At 36.3% G+C, this 19,499-nt stretch overlaps 2 protein-coding genes across 2 annotated transcripts in view; one reads left to right on the forward strand and one right to left on the reverse strand.

Annotated features, from left to right (window-relative positions):
- Positions 1-7,537, reverse strand: part of elp1 (elongator acetyltransferase complex subunit 1) — a 41,336-nt gene extending 33,799 nt beyond the window's left edge. The window contains exons 1-7 of the mRNA XM_051649482.1: positions 7,432-7,537; positions 4,007-4,186; positions 3,660-3,812; positions 3,475-3,556; positions 3,286-3,366; positions 3,108-3,193; positions 2,884-2,983 (exon numbers count right to left, since the gene is read on the reverse strand). Coding sequence (XP_051505442.1) covers positions 2,884-2,983; positions 3,108-3,193; positions 3,286-3,366; positions 3,475-3,556; positions 3,660-3,812; positions 4,007-4,156 — 652 coding nt within the window. The 5' untranslated portion in view covers positions 4,157-4,186; positions 7,432-7,537. The remainder of the gene's footprint in view (positions 1-2,883; positions 2,984-3,107; positions 3,194-3,285; positions 3,367-3,474; positions 3,557-3,659; positions 3,813-4,006; positions 4,187-7,431) is intronic.
- Positions 7,538-7,816: 279 nt separating this feature from the next.
- tbc1d2 (TBC1 domain family, member 2) overlaps positions 7,817-19,499 on the forward strand; it is a 35,478-nt gene continuing 23,795 nt past the window's right edge. Inside the window, exons 1-3 of the mRNA XM_051649302.1 lie at positions 7,817-8,085; positions 11,263-11,693; positions 15,470-15,617. Coding sequence (XP_051505262.1) covers positions 11,271-11,693; positions 15,470-15,617 — 571 coding nt within the window. The 5' untranslated portion in view covers positions 7,817-8,085; positions 11,263-11,270. The remainder of the gene's footprint in view (positions 8,086-11,262; positions 11,694-15,469; positions 15,618-19,499) is intronic.

Below are 19,499 nucleotides of genomic sequence, written 5' to 3' on the forward strand. Positions count from 1 at the left end.
GTCCCTAAGCCACTCGTGTTGTCTTGGCTGTGTGCTTAGCGCCATTGTCCTGTTGGAAGGTGAACCTTCGACCCAGTCTGAGGTTCTGAGTGCTCTGGACCAGGTTTTCATTAAGGATATCTCCGTATTTTGCTGTGTTCAGCTTTCCTTCAACCCTGACCAATCCTTGTTGTTCCAAACTTATTCCATTTAAGAATTATGGAGGCCACTGTGCTCTTGGTAATCTTCAATGCATCTGACATTTTTTGTAGCCTTCCCCAGATCTGTGCCTCGACACAGTTCTGTCTCTGAGCTCATAGCTTGGTTTTTGCTCTGATATGCATTTTCAGCTGTGAGACCTTATATAGACAGATGTGTGGCTTTCCAAATCATGTCCAATCAATTGAATTTGCCACAGGTGGACTCCAATCAAAGTGTAGAAACATCTCAAAGATGGTCCAGAGAAATGGGATGCACCTGAGCTAAATTTCAAGTGTCATAGCAAAGGGTCTGAATACTTATGTCAATGTGATGTTACAGTATTTATTTTTAATACATTTGCAAAGTTATCAAAAATCTGGTTTTTGCTTTGTCATTATGGGGATGGAGTGTAAATTAATGTGAAAAAAATTATAAAATAAAGCATTTTAGCATAAGGCTGCAATAACAAAATGTGAAAAAATGAAGGGGTCTGAATACTTTCTGAATGCACTGTACAGTAAAAACCATCACTTCTATAATTTGTAACAAAGAAAAAATGAGAATGTGTCGTATTGGGGGCAGATTGCTGCAATATGATGAAAAAAGAAAAACTGAAAATCATGTTATGACAATAATGGCCAATAGATGGCTGCAGTGTTCCATGCAGCCACCTACTGTGTAGTAATTCTAAATTTTATCACAAGTTATGGATTTGGATATATATTTAGACCTTATCAAACTATTATTTGTCAAAGTTTAGCATTTGTTTTTTTGTTTTGTTTTTTTAACTGTTTGGAAGTGTCAGTTTTTGCAATAAAGTCACATTATGCTTACAGTCAAACATGACCTGTTGTTATAAAGAGAAGTCATAGTCATTTTGTTACCAATCATTTATTTCAAACATAAAAATGTAATAAGTAAATTAATAATAATGTCAAGAAAATTAACAGTAATAAACAGCAATGGACAGTAAAAATTCAATAAGTGTATGAAACAGAAGACTCAGACTTTAAACTTTGCTCTCGGTGGGTGGGTGTGTGTGTGTGTGGTGTTCTGCCTTCTGGCTGTGTTAGTCTCACCCATTAATTTGCATGTGTGTGTGTGTGTGTGTGTGTACTGCACTGTGGCTGATTTAAAGATTTTATTTGACAAAATTAAAAAAGAAAATTGTGAAAAATGGCAAATGTTGTATGTGTGGTGGTAGTGGGGGCTGTCGCTTTTTTTTCACAACCAATTAGACTTATCGAATCAAGTGTTCAGATGGCTAGTGGAGGACAAGTCACCAAGTCTTGTACTGATCAGATAAAGGAAATCAAAATTATTTCATCAGAAAAAGTTATTTCAGTCAAAAATGACTGAACATTACAGGAAGGTTAATGTGTGCTTAATACACCTTAACACATACACCTTAATAAGTCATTAAATAATTTTTAACTTGGGATCAAGAAATAAAATAGGTATAGGATTTCCTTTAAGGATTTAAAACTTGGAAATATTGCACAAGGACAGAATGACATCAAAAATAATTTCTTCAAAAACATTACTTATTATCGGTCTCTCTTTTTGGTCAATATTAAATTTACTGCTGTTTTGGGAACTTAGCCAACCAGGGTTTGAAATTAACACACATCAACCCACCAAATGCGGGTAATTCATGCACAGTGCGGGTCATTTTGCTCATCTATCCGCCACTATGGTGGGCAAGACTGAGACTGTAAGACGTCTTAGAGTGACATTTGACAAAAAATTAATAATGTTTCCACATACAAGTTTCCACAACTCGGAAACTTGTATCAGCTAGACGTCCCGAGCGTGTTTGATTAATCCATCTATCGCGACAAACAGCTGTGATCGGCAGTCATGCTGAAGCTGTTAGTTTAACTCTATTTCTCAGCAATTGTGTAGTAGTAATCCGAGCGATCGTGAAGTGAGAGACAAAGACTTCAAAGAAACCCGTGTACTTACTGACGACACACAGTTTGTCAACGCCAGTTCAACTGGCTCATAACACACACAAGACGGTCTTTTGTCGCCACCTGCTGGTTCAAATCTTTAATGTCACAGGGATGAATGAAAATTCACACATCTATGCTGCTCTTACACGTTTGTTACGCCACAAACACAAGTGGAGTGATACAAATAGTAAAGCGTCCCAGTGCTGATGGTGTGAGCTATCAGCACTCTTGGAAAGCCTCTCGTCCAATCAGATTTGAGGACCGGAACTTACTGTTGTATAATATTTTAGATTATATTATAGCCCTTATTTTGCATGTTGGAAAACCTTTGAGATTCTGTGTGTATTTGAAAGTCAATTATGTTTCTTAATTCGGAAGCGAACATCTCCTACTCTGTTTCACTGCATTTCATTAACACTGCGTGTATGAATCCTCAAAAACTTCTGCAGATGGCACACACATCAGAGCGCTTCAGAAGCTGTTAAACTTCATGTGCTTTTCAGGAGCTGCTCTGAGTGCGGTCCACGGCGCTGGTCAGCGAGATGGTCGGAGTTCATTTGGAGTGCTCACATCATGCAATAAAATGAGACACAGAAAAGTGACTTTTATGCCATTTATATATTCGCTTAAAATTCCCTAATTTGGACAGTATAATGAGATTGTAATGTGAAATGCACAAACATCACGGTTAGATCAAATAATCGCAACAGGCCTAAATTACACCAATAGTACTGAGGGATATTCTCACCAGTCTGGGGACAGACAGCGCTGACAGCAAAGAACTGCCCATCACCACGCCACGTGATCCTGGGCTTTCTGTCGTCCCACTGCACAGCAGGTTGAACTTCCTGTAGAAGTGGAAGAGAACTATGTGAGACCCTTCTTGAATTGAAAACCTTTTCAAATACTTGTTGTTGTTGTTGTTGGTGATGTTCGGTTAGTTGATTCAATAAGGAGTCAAAGGAGTCTTACAGCAGCTTTCCGCTGAGCAGCCTGCTTGCCCTCAGATCCGTGAAACTGAGTCTCTTTCTTCCCCCAACCAACTGTGATGAACTTATCTGATCCACAGAAACAAAATCAATGTGTCAGTGGTGACAGTTTGAAAGCATGATATTGAGAGTATTAATAAAAACTGTTCTGTGACATATACCTTCTCCAAAGTCATCCTGATGGATTGCAACCTCAGTTATGGGTTCAAAGTCTTTGGTCATCATGATAATGGTCTCCTGACCTGATATACCATAAGAGACACAAGCAGACACAAGAGTGAAATGTCATTATCACACCCTTGGATTCTGAACAGATCTGTCTGTGGTAATGAATACGGTGTGTTGCAGACCTGTGGTTAGAGTGACCAACTCTTGGTCCGGGCTCCACGTCATGCCGGTTAGGCCGCTGTCCACACTGCCAACACACTCTAACTGTGAGACATTGATATTGATAATCAGAACACAAAGCAAGGGCAGATGTGTTCCAAAAAAATCATTTGAAGTGCAAAAGAATGTAGATCAAATGAATAATCACCTGATCGGTGTTGAGGTTGTAAAGAATGACATCACCGTTAGCAGTGGCCACACACACTGACTCCTGATCCGGCAGGTCTTGGATCGCCACGACAACCCCACTACCATCCTCTGGGAGATAATCATCTGCTGTCAGTGACACCTCCTTGTAAACCTACAAAAGCACATTATTCAGCTATATCAAAATGTATTGAGGTTTGAACCTACAAACTTTAGGTCACCTGTCTAGATCTTTTAACCACTATAGCACACCACCTCACCAGCATGTGCAACTTTGAATGAAATAAACATCCGCTATGTCATTATTTGAAACTGAGACTATGGGAATTCATTTTAATCTTGAAATACCTCTCCGGTCCGAGGGTCATACTCTGTGATGGAGAGCTCGGAGGCCACCAGCACGGTTCCAGCTTCACTCCTGATGGAGAAACACTGTGGGGATCCCGGGATGGGAAGATCCACACACCTCAAGCGCTGCAGCAGATTGAGGTTTCTCATTTTGGGTTGATGCGTTCAACAAGACGAGATCTGCAAAAATGTAACACCTTTGGTTAACATAAGAAATGATTAGATTAAAAGAAATGCGAGTCAATGCCTTTAAAAAAAACATACAGTATCATGGTACAGTAATGGCATCAAATTATAAAATCATGGTAACCTGATATATACCATGGTAGTGAATAATTACTATATTCATTTACCATGGTATTTACAACCCCAATTCCGAAAAGGTTGGGACAGTATGATAAATGCTAATAAAAACAAAGAGAAGTGATTTGTAAATTATATTCACCATTTGCTATATTGAAAGCACTACAACTACACATTATATGATGTTTTTCCTTGTGAATTGCATTGTTTTTTTAATGTACAGTAATTTCAAATCAGATGATTTCAACACACTCCAAAAAAGTTGAGACAGTCAAGTGTTTACCACTGTGAAACATAATTTCTTCTAATAACACTTATTAAGCATTTGGGCACTGAAGACACAAGTAAAGTTTAGAAAGTGGAATTTTCCCAAATCATCCATTATGTAGGTCTTTAGCTGCACAATTGAAAGGGATCTTCATTGCCGTATTGTGCGCTTCATAATGCACCACACTTTCTCAATTAGAGACAGGTCAGGACTGCAGGCAGGCCAAACTAGCACCCGCACTCTCTGCTTATTCGGCCAGTATGTGGTTTGAAGTTGTCCTGCTGGAAAATGCAGGGACATTCCTGGAAAAGACGGTACTGGATGGCAGTATATGTTGCTCCAAAATTTGTACATATCTGTCTGCATTCATGGTGTTCTCACAGATGTGAGTTACCGATGCTATGGGCACTGACACACCCCTGGCCCATACAGACACTGGCTTTTGGGCCTGATGCTGATAACAGCTTGGATGGCCCTTTTCCTCTTTGGCCCGGAGAACACAACGGCTTTGTTTTTCAAAAACTTATTGAACTGTGGACTCATCGGACCAAAAAACAGTTCCACTGTTCTACTTTCCATCTAAGATGAGACCGAGCCCAGAGAAGTCGGCAGCACTTCTGGACAGTGTTGATGTATGGCTTCTGCTTTGCATAGTAAAGTCTTAACTTGCATCTGTGGATGCAGCAGTGAGTGGTGTTGATTAACAAAGGTTTACTTAAGTTATCCCAAGCCCATGTTCGTGATATCCATTACAGATGAATGACGTTTTTTAAGACAGTGACATATGAGGGATCAGAGATCAAGCACATTCAGAAATGGTTTTCGTCTTGCCTTTTACGCACCGAGATTTGACCAGATTCCTTGAATCTTTTAACTATATTGTGCACTGTAGAGGGTGAAATGCCCAAAATCCTTCCAATTTGTCTTTGGGGAACATTGTTTTGAACACTCTGAACACTCAAAGTGCTGGATTATTTGCTGAAGCATCTGTTGGCAAACTGATAAGTCTCGAATGATCCTTGCTCTTGAAGGTCTAGGCTGTTTTTGGAGGCTCCTTATATACTATAACATGATTGCCTCACCTGTTTACCATCTCCTGTTTCACATCGCCTTGTTATTTCAACTCGTCAAATTGTTATTAGTTTTAAATTGCCCCTGTCTCAACTTTTTTGGAGCGTGTTGCAATCATCTGATTTGGAATTACTGTACATTAAAAAAAACAATGAAATTCACAAGGTAAATCATCAAATAATGTTTAGTTGTAGTGCTTTCAATATAGCAAAGGATGAATATAATTTACAAATCACTCCTTTTTGTTTTTATTACCATTTTTCATACTGTCCCAACTCTTTCGGAATTGGGGTTGTACCTGCTACTACAAAGTAAGCCATGGTACCATGATACATTTCCAAAAATGTTGGTACTGTTTTTGTTAGTGCAGCAATTAATGAATTTTTATAAAAATTGGATACAAATTTCCCTTATTACCATATAAGATTTATTTAGCTATTCAGGTGATTTCCAGTTAATCTGTCAAGTAAATGCCCTGGTCATATTTAACCCCAAATCAATACAAAAAAATATAAAATAATTTTTTACACAAAGAAAATGAAGCCTTCAATTAGGATTTTTCCCCCTTTTCTTAAAAAATAAATAAATAAATAAAAATAAAAAAGCAAATATCTGGGTTACAGTGAGGCACTTACAATGGAAGTGAATGGGGCCAATTTTTTGAGAGTTTAAAAGGCAGAAATGTGAAGTTGTAATTTTGTAAAAGCACACATTAATTCTTCGGTTAAAACCTGTGTATTATTTGAGCTGTAAAGTAGTTTAAAATCATGATTTTTAGGGTTTGCTGACATTACATTGGATCATCATGGCAACAAATTTGTAAAATTGGATATAACTTTACACAGAAAAGGTTAGTAAGTGATTTTATCACACTAAAATCATGTTAACACGAATATTGTTTATGTCTTGTGGCTATACTTTTGAAACAGTATTTTAATGTTCACAGATTGGCCCCATTCACTTCCATTGTAAGTGTTTCACTGGAACCCAGATTTTTGCTCCTCCTTTTTTTCTTTTCTTTTCTTTTTGCTTTTTTTTTTTTTTTTTTGTTTTTTTTTTAAGAAAAGGACTGCCGAATCGAAATTATTTTTATAGTAATCAACATTATGCCGCAAATGCTGTCAATTGAGTTTAAACTGTTTTGAACCCGGAATATTCCATTAAGCATCCGGACGTTTTTTTGTTTGTTTGGTTTTTTTTACAATTCACATTGAGAATCATAATTGAAAACATAGTCATTACGTTCAAACATTCGTTCTGTGTGTGTGTGTGTGTGTGTGTGACAGTAAAAAGATGAAGTCGTACAATTATTTTTAAATTAAAATCAGCGAAAATGAAAAGCAGTGCTAAGGTAGTACTACTTCAATGAATAAATCCTTTACAATTAAATAATATATATAAACATTTTCACGTTGCGGTAATGTGGAAATCGTTAAACTTTTTGTTCTTATTGCGTTTTATGAGAATTTGAGATTCTGAAAAATTCTTAAAAAGCTTAATTTTCTATCTGCAAACTATAATTTGTTATTTATTTGATTCAGGAGTAAAATAGGGCAGGTGGACATTTTCTTGACCGGTATGTGAAAATCCCCTTTTCAGAAAATAACTTTCCAAACATGACAGTAGTTTACAAAATTACGATACAGGGGGAAAAAAAACCTTAAATTTAGTAAAGCACAAAATCAAGACAGTGAATGTCTATAACATGTAGGTCAAAAATGCAACTGTTTAGATATATATATATATATATATATATAATCACAGAGCGATCAGTGAAATTTACCTTGTTGTTTGCTTTTATCTCTGTTTAAATGAGGAAAATGCTCATTTACTACATTCACAACACACGCACGTTGTTGACAGTGCAGCAGGCTGAACTCTGACTTCCTGCACTGCACTGTGCTCATATTAACAGGTGCGGCCTCTACCGTCCTGGAGGAAAGTTACATGTTTTATTAATCGCGACATATACATGTAAATGTATGGTCACACAAAAGTGTACAGTTGTGAAGTTTCCTGTGTATTTATATATATATATATATGTTATATAATTATATATGATCAAATCAGCCTTGACAATGAAAAAACAGTCAACAAGTTTCTGAAAATTCGTAAGATAAGTTTTGCTGTGAAAACGCGAGAAGTACTGTATGTACTAGTTAGTTTGTTCTTGATGTTGTGGAAGGGGAAGGCTGTTTGTCTCTGGCACACCTCCCTAAAGACGTACCGCAGCCCTACCTAAGATTACATATTTATTTATTTATTTATTTATTTTGTCTTATTTTCTAAATGTTTGGAAGCACTGACACATGAGTCACTGATCAAGGAAGTATTTAGTCTCAGATTTTGTTTAGATCTGTAGGAGTTGTGCTGGAGAGGCGCGCCCTGAACAACACATGGAGTGAAGAACTTTTGAGCGCTGTATTAAAGACAGAAGGTATGGGATCATAATCAACACATCTGATCATCTAACACACCTGACACTGCGAATACGCGCGTCTAACCACTTGACAGCTTTAACAAGAATGACTTACAATACAGAGAAGGGTTTACTTATTACACGACAAGGTTCATTTTTATAATTAGTTTAATTGATGACATTAACAAACATTATTATATAAAACTGAACAGATCATTAATGCTATGTAGCTTCAATTCACATTCAGATATGTGATTTTTGATTGTGTGAGTTTCTTTGATGGGAACAGATATGAGGTTAGAAATAGTTTGGTGAATATTGTGTAATATGTTCAAGGACTTGCATAAGGATTTCCACACTTTTTCTTCTCCTGTTTAGAAAATGATGTCTGATCGGTTTGTTTACAGATAGTTTTTTTGTTTTTAAATAATAGGTGCTTTATAACACAGTGTGTATTGTGTTTTGATGTAGACTGCTCAAAAAAAATGTGTTTCTACTTTTTATTAATGTAACCTAGAAATGCTAAAAAAAAGTGACTAACCACTGTATTCCTTCTGTAAACGAAACACTTTACTGCATGTAAGGTGCCACAATAGAATTACTCATAAAAGCACAGAGATGAAAGTGAGACACAGTGAAACAATAGTGATAGAATAATTTAAGATTTTTAAGAGTGCATTAACATGTGATTTAAGTTAAAGGGATAGTTCACCCAAAAATAAATTCTCTCATCATTTACTCACCCTCATGACATCCCAGATGTGTATGACTTTCTTCTTCTGCAGAACACAAACGAAGATTTTTAGAAGAATATTTCAGCTCTGTTGGTCCTTTCAATGCAAGTGAATGGTGACCAGAACTCTGAAGCTCCTAAAAGCACATAAAGGCAGCATAAATAGTAATCCATAAGACTCCAGTGGTTAAATTAATGTCTTCTGAAGGGATATGATAGGTGTGGGTGAAAAACAGATCAATATTTTAGTCTGTTTTTGCTATAAATTCTCTCTGCCAAATAGGTGGCGATATGCACAAAGAATGCGAATCGCCAGCAACAAAAGAAGAAGAATGTGAAAGTGGAGATTTATAGTCAAAAATTACTTAAATATTGATCTGTTTCACACCCACACATATCATATCACTTCAGAAGGTATGGATTAAAACAATGGAGTCTTATGGAATACTTTTATGTGGCCTTTATGTGCTTTTTGGACTTTCAAAGTTCTGGCCACCATTCACTTACATTGTATGGACCTTCAGAGCTGAAATATTCTTCTAAAAAACTTTGTTTGTGTTTAGCAGAAGAAAGAAAAAATGATGAGAGAATTTTCATTTTTGCGTGAACTATCCCTTTAAGGTGTTGAAGTAATGCAATGCCATGAAGAATGAATACATTTAAATGATGTGGACATGCTGTATGTGGTAAGATTAGGCCAACTAGAAATAGGTAAGATCCTTAAGGTAAAGGCTGGAAAGAAATGCAGCCAATGGGAATGTGTCTCTTTCAGTATGAATCCTTACAATATAAATGTAGCTATAGATTTGAGATGTATTTCTATTTGAATAGACTCTGGAAATCTGAAAGTGTCCCAGAACTGCTGCTTAAGTATGGGGTTATTTTTGTTTCATATTAACATACAAATGGAAAGAGATTTACAAATAAAAATTGGTTCACAAATAAATTGTATCAGATCCACAAATATATGTAAGGAGTTTAACAAAAGTAAAGTGAATTCCCAAATAAATAAAATGAGATTTGCAAATATTAAAATTATTTATAAATATATTTTTTAACTCACAAACACAACTTTCTGAATCGCATGCATTTATTTGTGGATCGCTTCCTGTGCATTTGCACACAAATCTACATATAGGTGGACTCCACCCATCGTCTACTCAAGCCAATCAGATAACGGCCACATTACTCGGACCAATCGTAGCACGTTCTATCTTCAACAAATCATGCTTCGTTTACTATAAGAGCGGTGCCAGAGTCACAGAGCTCTCATGAGCATGGAATCAAGCACATACAGATAAGCTCCAAGGCTGCAAACTTTTAAAGAAACGGATGTCATCAGAGGAATACTGTGACTTAAGGTCCGTATCATTTTCTCTCGGTTATAAACATGTGTAGTGTCTTATTAAATGTCGACAGCTGAAAATTGCCCCTTAGTAGAGTGTCCTGATCATTAGCTTTACAGCTAACCTGGCTGACTGTATGAGTCTGCTATTTTAATTTTAATCAAGTTTCTTGACTGAAATGTGTTGTCAGAACCTTTACTCTTAATGTTACATGGCAGATCCAAACAGACACACTACTAGACACGACAAAAGATCAGTAGTACAGATAGTGTCTTTATAAAACATTAATTATATTAGATGAACTTAGGAGCACAAACCATAAATTAATACCCTGTATTACACAGTGTACAAGATCTGCTTTGCCAATAATTTGATTTCACATTATGTTAATGTATTAAAAAAATAAAAAAATAATTGAAGTAATATTTCAAAGGATTTATATTTTTAGCACTTAGTGTTATGGCAGACCAGTCCAGTGTTACTCACAAGAAATAATTATGTTAACCCTGAAAAACAATGCGTGTTTCACTTATTTACTCAGGAAGTATATTATATATATATTTTTTAAAACGAAGCATGATTGGATGAAGATAGAACGTGCTACGATTGGTCCGAGTAATGTGGCCATTATCTGATTGGCTTGAGTAGACGATGGGTGGAGTCCACCTATTTGTAGATTTGTGTGCACATCTTGACACTAGATTTGTTTCAAAATCGACAAATGCGTGTAGTGATCCGCAAATGCACAGGAAGCGATCCACAAATAAATGTGTGCAATTCACAAATGAATGCTGGACAGAGTTGTGTTTGTGAGTTAAAAATATATTTGTAAATAATTCATTTTCATTTATTTGTGAATTCATTTCATTTTTGTGAAACTCCTTACATTTATTTGTGGATCTCATTCAATTTATTTGTGAACCAACTTTCTATTTGTGAATCTCTTTCAATTTGTATGTTAATATGAAACAATTCCATCTCCATACTTAAGCTACCAAATGCAGGTTTCCACTTTTTACAGCGCATTCCATGTTCTGTGCACACTGAACCAAAGTCATAAATTCTCCAAAATTATCTCCAAAATGAACAGTTTTTTTTTTTTTTTTTTTTCTGGAGATAACCAGATGGAGAGCAAGGGAAGTCTCTACACTCGTTCATCTCCTCCTATACCACCAGACATACATATATCTCCTGCAGATGGGTGTGTGGACTCTGAGAAGACCCAACAGAATAGTCTGGTCCAGTCAGATGGGGCTCAAAAAAAGGAAAACATCCAGATCCACCCTGCTCAGCCAGATGGTACCCCCCCTTCCTCCAGCACTAAACTGTGTGGCTACCTCAGCAAGCAGGGAGGACCTCTCAAAGCCTGGAAGTCCCGATGGTTTACTTATGAGGAGAAGAGCTGTCAGCTGTTTTACTATCGCATAGCACAGGATATCAATCCACTGGGTAAGGTGGATCTATCTCGGGCCACGTTCAGCTACCCACTGCAGGGAGAGGAGGGGACCTTCCATATACAGACACCAGAGCGCACTGTCATTCTCAAGGTATGAAAATTGAACTGTTTGTTCAATTAATTTAATTAAAATGAACTAAAGAAACACAATTCTAGAACATTTTGTCACAACTTGATTTAATTGTGTTCTATCCATTTAAATTCGTAAAATGGAAGTTTACTTAATCCATTTGAGTTGGGACTGCATAAATACTTCCTGTGGTGTTAATGTAGCATTGATGAAACTGGGCAGGGGATTTCCATTTCCCAGCCTGCTTTGCAGGGGACTTGATAGGGAGAGTAAATGTTAAAATGTGTTTTTGTGCAAGATGAATATAAAGGGGGAGATGTGTTAGTGCTTAATGTTTTGTTATGTCGAGATTTAGAAGAGTATCTGTTAGCGTGAAGTAATGACAAGGACTGGTTAATGTCACATATGAAACTGATTGCTTGCTTTGTTGAGCAATTGCTGTGTTAACCATAGCATGGTTACTAAACTACACTCTGTAGTGCTTCCGACCAGAATGTATTTAGTATGCTAACATTCACTTTCACTAGTTAGTACATGAAGAAATAAAAAGAGATTTATTTGAGTTATATTTACATGTAAAAAAAAAATGTGTTTACCCAATTCAGCTAGGTTTTTTCTACACAAAGTGTTTAGGTTGAGATTACATAGTAATTTTAAGTAAAGAAAAAATGTCAAACACATGGAACCACTGTCTACGATTGAATCAAGTTCAAGTGTAGTGTAACATGTTTACATGATTTAATAATACTAGATGGCAGAGGTTGCCTGCAGCAGGGATAAAGAGTGTGCTAATTCCAAATCAATGAGAAAGTTTCAGTGTACACAGTAAAATAAAAAAATGTTTTGTCAGTTAAAAATTGTGCTTCATGTGGTAACATCTAAATTAACTGGTTTCATTTGAGTCAAAATATTATTTAATCTGACTAAATCAACCTGACAAACTAGAATATATATTAAAAAAGTCATTTTTATGGGTTAAATCAAAAATAGATTTCAGTCTACAACTTTTTTCAGTGTACAGAAAATCGATATAAAATCCACAGTATATGTAACTTGTGGCTTTTTTATAGACTCAAGCCAATAACGCATACCTACAGTTGTGCTCAAAAGTTTGCATACCCTGGCAGAAATTGTGAAATTTTGGCATTGATTTTGAAAATATGACTGATCGTGCAAAAATCGTCTTTTATTTAAGGATAGTGATCATATGAAGCCATTTATTATCACATAGTTGATTTAGCTCCTTTTTAAATCATAATGATAACAGAAATCACCCAAATGGCCCTGATCAAAAGTTTACATACCCTTGAATGTTTGGCCTTGTTACAGACACACAAGGTGACACACACAGGTTTAAATGGAAATTAAAGGTTAATTTCCCACACCTGTGGCATTTTAAATTGCATTTAGTGTCTGTGTATAAATAGTCAATGAGTTTGTTAGCTCTCACGTGGATGCACTGAGCAGGCTAGATATGGGGAGCAGAAAAGAACTGTCAAAAGACCTGCGTAACAAGGTAATGGGACTTTATAAAGATGGAAAAGGATATAAAGAGATATCCAAAGCCTTGAAAATGCCAGTCAGTACTGTTCAATCACTTATTAAGAAGTGGAAAATTCAGGTCAGGTCCAAGGTCAGGTAGACCAAGAAAGATTTCAGTCAGAGCTGCCAGAAGAATTGTTCGGGATACAAAGAAAAACCCACAGGTAGCCTCAGGAGAAATACAGGCTGCTCTGGAAAAAGATGGTGTGGTTGTTTCAAGGAACACAATACGACAATACTTGAACAAAAATGAGCTGCATGGTCGAGTTGCCAGTAAGAAGCCTTTACTGCGCCAATGCCACAAAAAAGCCCGGTTACAATATGCCTGACAACACTTTGACATGCCTCATGGCTTCTGGCACACTGTAACTTGGAGTGACAAGACCAAAATAGAGCTTTATGGTCACAACCATAAGTGCTATATTTGGAGAGGGGTCAACAAGGCCTATAGTGAAAAGAATACCATCCCCAGCTGTGAAGCATGGTGGTGGCTCACTGATGTTTTGGGGGTGTGTGAGCTCTAAAGGCACGGGGAATCTTGTGAAAATTGATGGCAAGATGAATTCAGCATATTATCAGAAAATATTGGCAGACAATTTGCATTCTTCTGCATGAAAGCTGCGCATGGGACGCTCTTGGACTTTCCAGCACGACAATGACCCTAAGCACAAGGCCAAGTTGACCCTCCAGTGGTTACAGGAGAAAAAGGTGAAGGTTCTGGAGTGGCCATCACAGTCTCCTGACCTTAATATCATCGAGTCACTCTGGGGAGATCTCAAACATGCGGTTCATGCAAGACGACCAAAGACTTTGCATGACCTGGAGGCATTTTGCCAAGACGAATGGGCAGCTATATCACCTGCAAGAATTTGGGGCCTCATAGACAACTATTACAAAAAACTGCATGCTGTCATTGATGCTAAAGGGGGCAATACACAGTATTAAGAACTAAGGGTATGCAGGCTTTTGAACAGGAGTCATTTAATTTTTTTCTTTGTTGCCATGTTTTGTTTTATGATTGTGCCATTCTGTTATAACCTACAGTTGAATATGAATCCCATAAGAAATAAAAGAAATGTGTTTTGCCTGCTCACTCATGTTTTCTTTCAAAATGGTACATATATTACCAATTCTCCAAGGGTATGCAAACCTTTGAGCACAACTGTATATGAATGTTATTCCTTTTTTTTTTTTTTTTTTTTTTTTTTTTTTGAGTGGCTCATTTGGTGCCCTATAGATGACATAAATCCTAAAACAAGACATGACCATAAAAAATTAAAAAAATTAAAAAAAAACTTTCTTACACTGAAAAAAGTGGTAACCTGTAATTGTAACCTCAATGATCCCTTTTTTACTTGATCTAACCCATAAAAATGGTAAATCTGATGGGGTGTGTGCACCAGTTTGCATGGGAATGACACTTCTGGTTATGATACACTGTATACAAGTTTGCATGATTACGCTTATTTAAATTGAGAAACAACACAAGAAAAATAGCCATCAGGATTAAGCAGGATTGTGCTTTGGGTTGTGATGTCAGCAAGCTACACACTTTTTGAATGACCTTTGGCTCCCATGTTTCCTCCTTAATGTATAATATAATGGTCATTGTTCTCTCTTTTCCCACAGTAAGAGTCTTAACAAATGTCTAATGTATTAGCATAACTAATGTGACTTCCAAATTATCTATAATCTGTTTAATATGGGCTATTATTATGTTAACAGCCTGGGAATTTCCAGGAAAAAATCCCTTCAGCAAAAGAAAGAGAAAGCAAACAAAAGAAAGTCTTTGCTTAACGATTTATGACATTAAGAACTCTAAAGGTTGCATTTCAAAAACAAGCTTCGGGGGTGAAAGAGAGAGGGATATAAGAGACAGATTCAGAATGCCTTGATGACCTCATTATACATCTTTCTCTCTCTCTCCTGGACCCCGTGCCTCCAAAATCTTGCATTTATCAGTGGGACCAGACAGCTGGCATTTTTGAATGGGCACATTGATCACATGACTGCACTTCATGTTACATGAGCCTAAAATGAGGTCAAGTGAGAAAAGGCAGTTGGTTTGGCAGATTTGAATAAAGTACAGTGAATATACCCACAACAAAAAGACTAGATTCTGCTCTTTTATGGATTTTTACTGGTTTGCAGAGTTTGATTGTGTCACTTACATCACCTTTAAGTTTGAATGATGATGCAAATATCTATTAATAATAGCTTTAATAAAATGCTTTAAAACCACATTTTGTTTGCAGGCTGCTAACCGTGATGCCCAGATGTACTGGCTGCAGCAGCTGCAGTTGAAACGGGCGTTATACAGGGAGCAGCATGCTAGACATAAATCCCTGCCAAAAGCAGACAACCAAACTCTAGACAGCACACCATCAGCAAACAACAGCACTGGTAAGACTGCAAGAGTTTGAGATTTTCAGCTCTGTAATATAAGGCAAGATCTTAAGAAAGGAAACATGAAACCTAACATTCCTAACATGAAAACTTTTGAATGACAATTATCATTATCATGGAAGTTACAGTGTATATAATCAGAATGTGAATGTGGTTTGTTTTTCAACTTCAGCTGTTCAGCCAGTCTTGTGATAATAACGAGCAGGGTTGGGAGGGTTACATTTAAAATGTATTTCACTACAGATTACATAATACATGCTGTAAAATGTAATTTGCAACGTATCCCGTTAGGTCAGTAATGAAATCAAAACAATTTGGATTACTTCTTCAGCACTTTCACTTGTTTTCTTATGACTATTACAAATCTGCCAGTACAGTAAGACAAAATACACGTTAAAAATACGTTCTCTGGGGGCCTGGTTAGTTCAGCGAGTATTGATGCTGACTACCTCCCCTGGAGTCACGAGTTCGAATCCAGGGTGTGCTGAGTGACTCCAGCCAGGTCTCCTAAGCAACCAAATTGGCCCGGTTGCTTGGGAGTGTAGAGTCACATGGGGTAACTTCCTTGTGGTCACGATTAGGGGCTCTCGCTCTCAATGGGGCGTGGTAAATTGTGCGTGGATCGTGGACAGTAGCATGAGCCTCCTGTGCTGTGAGTCTCCGTGGTGTCATGCACAGCAAGACACATGATAAGATGCGCGGATTGACTGTCTCAGAAGCGGAGGCTACTGAGACTTGTCTTCCGCCACCTGGACCTACTAAGTAGTGGGAATTGGGCATTCCAAATTGGGAGAAAAGTGGTTAAAATTAAAAAAAAAAAAAAGTACATTCTCTGAAAAACCTAAATATCTTATGCAGTGTTGTTTCTAAAACAAGATAAATCAAACTGATCTTGTTTTAAGGATTTTTAGATATTTTTACAGGAAAACAATACAAAAATTATTATCAAGAATATGATTTTTGCCCTAATATCAAAGGTCTTACTAGAAAAGAGAAATTATGATCCAACGTGAATTTTCTTGATTAAAAAATATGATTGTGCCTGGTAACATGTGCATGTAAAATGGCTAGAAATAGCATTTTAGCTTAGCGTAAAGCTGACAATTTACACAAGGTTTATTTCTATTTCTTCTGCTCCAAACTTACTTCAAACTTATTTCTCTGTCTGCTCGTATGAATGTAACACATCATAAGAAAGTGTTTCACTGCTGTTCAAATGCACTTTGGATCGCATCATTTATATGTATAAATGTTTTCCATCTGAAAGGACTAAATATTAAATGAAACAAATGACAATAAAATGCAAAGTAATCTCTTCAGTAATCAAAATACTTTTTGTATGTAACTGTATTCTAATTACAAATTATTTAAATTGTAACTGTAGTGGAATACAGTTACTTATATTTTGTATTTTAAATACGTAATCCTGTTAAATGTATTTCGTTACTCCCCAACCCTGCTAACTAGTTATCACAAAGTAAAAGATCAACAGATCAGGTCACTGCTAAAAAAAATGATCAAAATGCTTGGAAACTGTACTGCTCTACAAAGCAGTACAGTTTCAAATTTTTACCACCGGTGAATGGTGTTGCACGGTGGTAGGAGTGTGGGGGAGGAGATAAATGCAAATTGCGTGTTTATTGTGAATCTAATATTCAAGTGCATCATTGGAATAGAAATTAAACAATTTGTAAAATATCACCAAAATACCATAATACAAAACTAAAAAATAGTTTGCATTGGCTTTAAAAATTTGTTTCTGTTATTGCACCAATCTTATATGTAGACATAAATATTCCAGAATGTCAAAATTTGTTAATATAGCTAAACTTGAATATTCAACCAGACTAAATATAGCTTTTCAGTTGTCAGATTAACAACATTGTCCAGTCTTAGAGAGGACCTTTCTGGAAAATAATATGCATTATGAGGATAATTAAACAATTATACTTGAAACATACTGTTGAAGAAAATAGAATGTAAAAGAAATAACACTGCAAGATATTTGACACAGAAGTATAAATCAGTCTTTAGTGGGTTAATCACCTTTTTTCAAACGCATCCTTTATGACATTAATCTGCTATATCAACAACATAAATATAATATTACCACTTACAACTGCACAGAAAATGAAACAAATGAACAACTGAGATTGTACTAAATTGCACGAATCTGCACAGACAATGAAGTGAATGCACAGCTGAAGCTGAACAAATTGCACTAGATGCGCAATTCATGTTGAGAATAGGCCGGTGCCGTAACAATGCCTCTAAAAAGTCTCCAAAAAATGGAAAATGAATACATCTCTAGCATTAAGAATTGACAACACAGTAACTAAGAATCCAATACTTCTCTATACTCATATGCTATTATTTCATTAATTTATTTAAGATTTTAGCAAGGTCGTATAAACTGATATATTTTCTTGGACCGGAACAACTGCACAAGTTAAACCAGAACTCAATTTTATTCCAACTAACTCTTAAAATGGTAGATTGTGTTTTTTTATTGCCAGAGGAGTTATTTACATTTAGATTATAAATTCCTTATTATAAGTTCTTTATTTCAGGCAATAATCAGTGTTTGTGTTATTCTTTAAGTCCGAAATAATCAGGAAATTGCACGCCTATGACTGCTGTTAAAATATCCCAAAATAGAGGCCAGTGTAACATGTGATTTCCACCCATGGCTAAACTATGGGCTTGGTGCATTGAGAAAGGGCAGAGGGAGTGTTTGGAAATGCCCAAGGGCAGAGGGAGGAACAGAAAGAATTATGGGGAAAGTTTAGTCAACCCTGATACATGATCTGTAGCCGCAAAAGGGAGGTTGCAAAACCTCAGTCTGATATATTATAATAGCTCACCAGGACTCACTCTTATGTACAGTCTCCAACTATTTGTGTGTACATTCCAAGTGGGTATTCACTCATACTTTTATAGTTCTTATCAGGAGGGTGTGTAGCCAGGAAATGTGAAACCTGAGTATCATCTGCAAACCTGAAATAAATCTTTAGCAATTACATAGATTCACTATGTTGTCAGTCAAGTAGAAGCTTCTGTACAGACAATTTTTTTTTCTCATTTGTGGCCCATATCAGACATGCAACACTAACAGTAACAAACAATCTGGGGTTTGAAATGAACATTAACTGAATATTGTGCTCAGTCACAATGCTGAGTTCAGTTTCCCTGTGCACACAAGAGGAGGTATTAAAATGTCTTGGTAATAATCCATTATCCACTACAGCTCAGCTGATGTTAGAGAAACCCTTTCTCTGTTTTGTGCCCTATTCTGACAAAGAAACTTTACAATAGCTATCATTAATACTTCACAGATCAGAAGTTCATATTCATAAAATACATTTGAAAATATAAAAGCGTTTTATGGGTAGGCTTTCAATCCATTTAGATTGTTAATTTAATTACATATGTCCTATTAAATAAATGAATTAATCGCATATAAATATTTGCTGAAAAGGGGTCCCCAAATAAAGAGATTTCTATGTAAAATAATTATAACTATGTAATAAATACATTAATATTCAATCATAATAATATAATAATATTAGATAAATCAAAGTCATTACATTATTGTGGCAGACAAGTAAAGCATTGATTGGACAATACAAAAAGTGGCTTTAGAAGTCAGTATATTGTTTGGTTTATTTCCATATCATTGAGCATATGCCTGTCGCTGGTCAACAGTTCACAGCGATACATTTTACAGCTGTTCATTCGTCAGTTGTCCATGCTAGACTGAAGAGATGTTCTCACAGGATGACAGACGCTTTTGGTGCGTCTCACTGTGGTTGCGCCACGTTTCATGGATTTTCAAGTCTCTATCCATAAATGCCGCATTTAAGACACTGTCAAATGTCA

Source organism: Myxocyprinus asiaticus, chromosome 22, assembly GCF_019703515.2.
Source record: "Myxocyprinus asiaticus isolate MX2 ecotype Aquarium Trade chromosome 22, UBuf_Myxa_2, whole genome shotgun sequence".
Lineage (NCBI taxonomy): Eukaryota > Metazoa > Chordata > Actinopteri > Cypriniformes > Catostomidae > Myxocyprinus > Myxocyprinus asiaticus.